This window comes from Cebus imitator, unplaced genomic scaffold, assembly GCF_001604975.1.
Source record: "Cebus imitator isolate Cc_AM_T3 unplaced genomic scaffold, Cebus_imitator-1.0 Scaffold64, whole genome shotgun sequence".
Classification (NCBI taxonomy): Eukaryota; Metazoa; Chordata; class Mammalia; order Primates; family Cebidae; genus Cebus; species Cebus imitator.
Window position 1 is genome coordinate 2,923,524 of NW_016107379.1, and position 3,322 is coordinate 2,926,845.

At 36.6% G+C, this 3,322-nt stretch overlaps 1 protein-coding gene across 1 annotated transcript in view; it reads right to left on the reverse strand.

The window, feature by feature from the left end:
* SEC31A (SEC31 homolog A, COPII coat complex component) overlaps positions 1 to 3,322 on the reverse strand; it is an 80,796-nt gene that overhangs the window by 41,358 nt on the left and 36,116 nt on the right. Inside the window, exons 10-11 of the mRNA XM_017530184.1 lie at positions 1,526 to 1,765; positions 194 to 268 (exon numbers count right to left, since the gene is read on the reverse strand). Of these exons, the coding sequence (XP_017385673.1) occupies positions 194 to 268; positions 1,526 to 1,765 (315 nt within the window). The remainder of the gene's footprint in view (positions 1 to 193; positions 269 to 1,525; positions 1,766 to 3,322) is intronic.

The following is a 3,322-nucleotide window of genomic DNA, read 5'->3' on the forward strand; positions in this document are numbered from 1 at the left end:
AAACAAAACTCTGGCAACCACTGTGGGTAACGATGTAGAAAAAGAAAAAGGAAAAAAATAAAAAACCGATGGCAACCAAACACAAATTATTATTAAATGTTTATTGGGTGATTTGAGATAATCTGTATAGAACTTTATTTTTTTAAAGTTTGATTCATAAATAACATGCCATCAAACTTTCCCAAAAGTTTACCTTCTTTCCTAGATCTTCTTTTCTGTATCCTAGAAGTTCAAGGTATTTTCCACGAGAATCATCCTCAAAGTTCACCTTTAAAAAAAAGACATATTATTAAAAACAACAAATTTAAAGGCCAAATTTTTATAAGAATGAATCAAATTCCAAAGAGAATTATTAAAAATATGTGAAGTTTATGTCCTAAAGATTCACTGTTAGAAAGAATCCAAAGAACAGTGGGTTTTTAAATTTTTTAGTGACCCAGCCTCAGGAGGACCTGAGAACATGTACCTAGAATTTTTTTTTTAAATAAGTTATTTTTTAATAGTAAATATACTAGTACTTAATTATCCTGGTTAAATAAAGCTTAATTTTGAACAGTAATTTTTGTAAATACAAACTTATATCCAAAGGTAAAATGGATACAAAATTCAAACTATGCAATATATTCTATGTCCTAAAATTCTTTCCAAAATTATTACAAAATATAAATCCTTTAATTTTAAACTTTAACCTAACTGTATTCAAGACTGCTTTACCTTTTCAAGAATCAGTGCTGTATAAAGAAGCAGACACTCCAGTGGAAGAAAATGACCAACCAGGAAATTCTATTTGTTATTCTATTTTAACTCCTCTTAAAGTAAAAGGAAAAATGCCTCCAACCTGTTTCTTCTATTCCTCTTTTTTTTTTTTTGAGACAGAGTCTTGCTCTGTTGCCAGGCTGGAGTGCAGTGGCGCAGTCTCGGCTCACTGCAGCCTTCGCCTCCTGGATTCAAGTGATTCTGCCGCCTCGGCCTCCCGAGTAGCTGGGGCCATAGACGCGTGCCACCATGCCCGGCTAATTTTTTGTATTTTTAGTAGAGACAGGGTTTCACCATGTTGGCCAGGATGGTCTTGATCTCTTAACTTCGTGATCCGCCCACCTCGGCCTCCCAAAGTGCTGGGATTACAGGTGTGAGCCACCGCACCCAGCCTCCTCTTCCTCTTTTTCCATTTTCCTTAACTAGATCTATATAGACATTAAATATTCTATGTTTTTATTATAGTAAACTCTGTATACTAATCTTCAGAATAGATATGCTGACTATGTCTCTTTCCCCTAAATAGATTTTTTTTTTTTTTTTTTTAACTTATTGAAGTATTTTGTATTACACTTTTCAAAATAGAGAAGAAAAAACTCCGGACATAAGTTAGGTTATATGCTCTTTATAAGGTTTGTTAATTTCATGATGAATTCCTGAAATCACACTTTTTCAATTGTTTCTTTAATAGGAAGACAGATTTAGAATATAATGGGAACAGTTAAATTAGCAGGTAATGAAATAATATGGCTTTAAATACCAACATTACCTTCAAAAAGGACCACACATTTTTCTCAAATTCAGTCTGAGAAGCATCAATTTTTTTTTGGCAATAATTGATAAATCCTTGTGACTGCACAGCCTGCTGAAGTTGGTCTGATCGGCTCAGGAACTCCTTTTCTGTTACAACCTGACTAATGAACACATGGTGGTGCTGCTGCTGCTGTTGCTCAGCTCCCTGATGAGAAGGCATTCTGACATTCTCAAATGTAACCAGTTTGCCTCCAAACTGTAAGAGAGTGAATGAACAAACTTGTGTTATCCCAAGGATATGGCCCAAAAAGTGCTTTTAAAGTAGCCTAAACATATAATCTGGATGAAATTAGCTAATATAACCTCTCATGCGCCACAGTCTGATGCCCCTTCAATTTCTGTTCTAGATGAAATGTATTATTTATTTATTTATTTATTTTTTGAGACAGAGTTTTGCTTAGTCACCCAGGCTGCAGTGCAAAGGCAGGATCTTGGCTCACTACAACCTCCGCCTCCTGGGGTCTAGCAATTCTCCTGCCTCAGCCTCCCGAGTAGCTGGGATAACAGGCGCCTGCCACTATGCCTGGCTAATTTTTGTATTTTTAGTAGAGACAGGGTCTTGCCATGTTGTCCAGGCTGGTCTCGAGCTCCTGACCTCAAGTGATCCAACCAGATAGAGAAAACCAGATAGGACAGTAAGATTAAGTAGATTCAAAGAACGAACTTATGAGTGACATAAAACATATTTGAAGGCCTATTTTAGGAAGATTAATCTTGCAGTATGTAGCCCAGATTAGAGGAGAAAAAGACAAGCAACAGATATGCAATCAAGCTATTAGAAGTTTGGTGTGAAAAGATGAAGAATCAAGGCAAAGTATCAGCAACGTAAAAGGAAGAAAAGAAAAACAAACAAAAGCGCTAGAGAGGATGCAGAGAAACTACAACACTTGTGCATCATTAGTGAGAATGTAAAATGGTAAAGCGGCTATAAAACAGTATGGAAGTTCTTCAAAAACTTAAAAATAGAACCACCATATGATCCAGCAATTCCATTTCTAGGTATATATCCCAAAAATTGAAAACAGGAGGTCAAAATGATAATTACATACCCATGTTCACCATAGCATGTATTCACAATAGCCAAAAGGTGGAAGCAACCAAAATGACCATCAAATTAATAGATAATGAAAATGTGGTATATATATACAATGCAGTTATTATTCAGCCTCTAAAAAGGAGGAAATTCTGTCATGATAAAAAGACAAGTACTGTATGATTCCAATTATATGACTAATTTAGAGTAGTAAAACTCCTAGCAACTAAGTAGATTGTGGTTACCAGGAATTCAGGGAAAAGAGGAAATGGGGAGCTGTTGCTCAATGGCACAGAGTTTCAGTTTTGCAAGATGAAAAAGTTCCAGAGATCTGTAGCACAACAACACGTATATAGTTAACACTGCTGTAGTGTATATTTAAAAATGGTGCCAGGTGCAGTGGCTCATATGGCTGGGTGCAGTGGCTCATGCCTGTAATCCCAGAACTTTGGGAGGCACAGGTAGGTGGAGCACCTGAGGTCAGGAGTTCCAGACCAGCCTGGCCAACATAGTAAAACCCTGTCTCTACTAAAAATACAAAAAAAATTAGCCAGGTGTAGTGGTGGGTACCTGTAATCCCAGCTACTTGGGAGGCTGAGGCAGGAGAATTGCTTAAACCCAGGAGGCAGAAAACCAAGATTGCACCATAGCACTCCAAACTGAGCAACAGGAACGAAACTCTGTTAAAAAAAAAAAAAAAAAAATGACTTTAGACCTGAT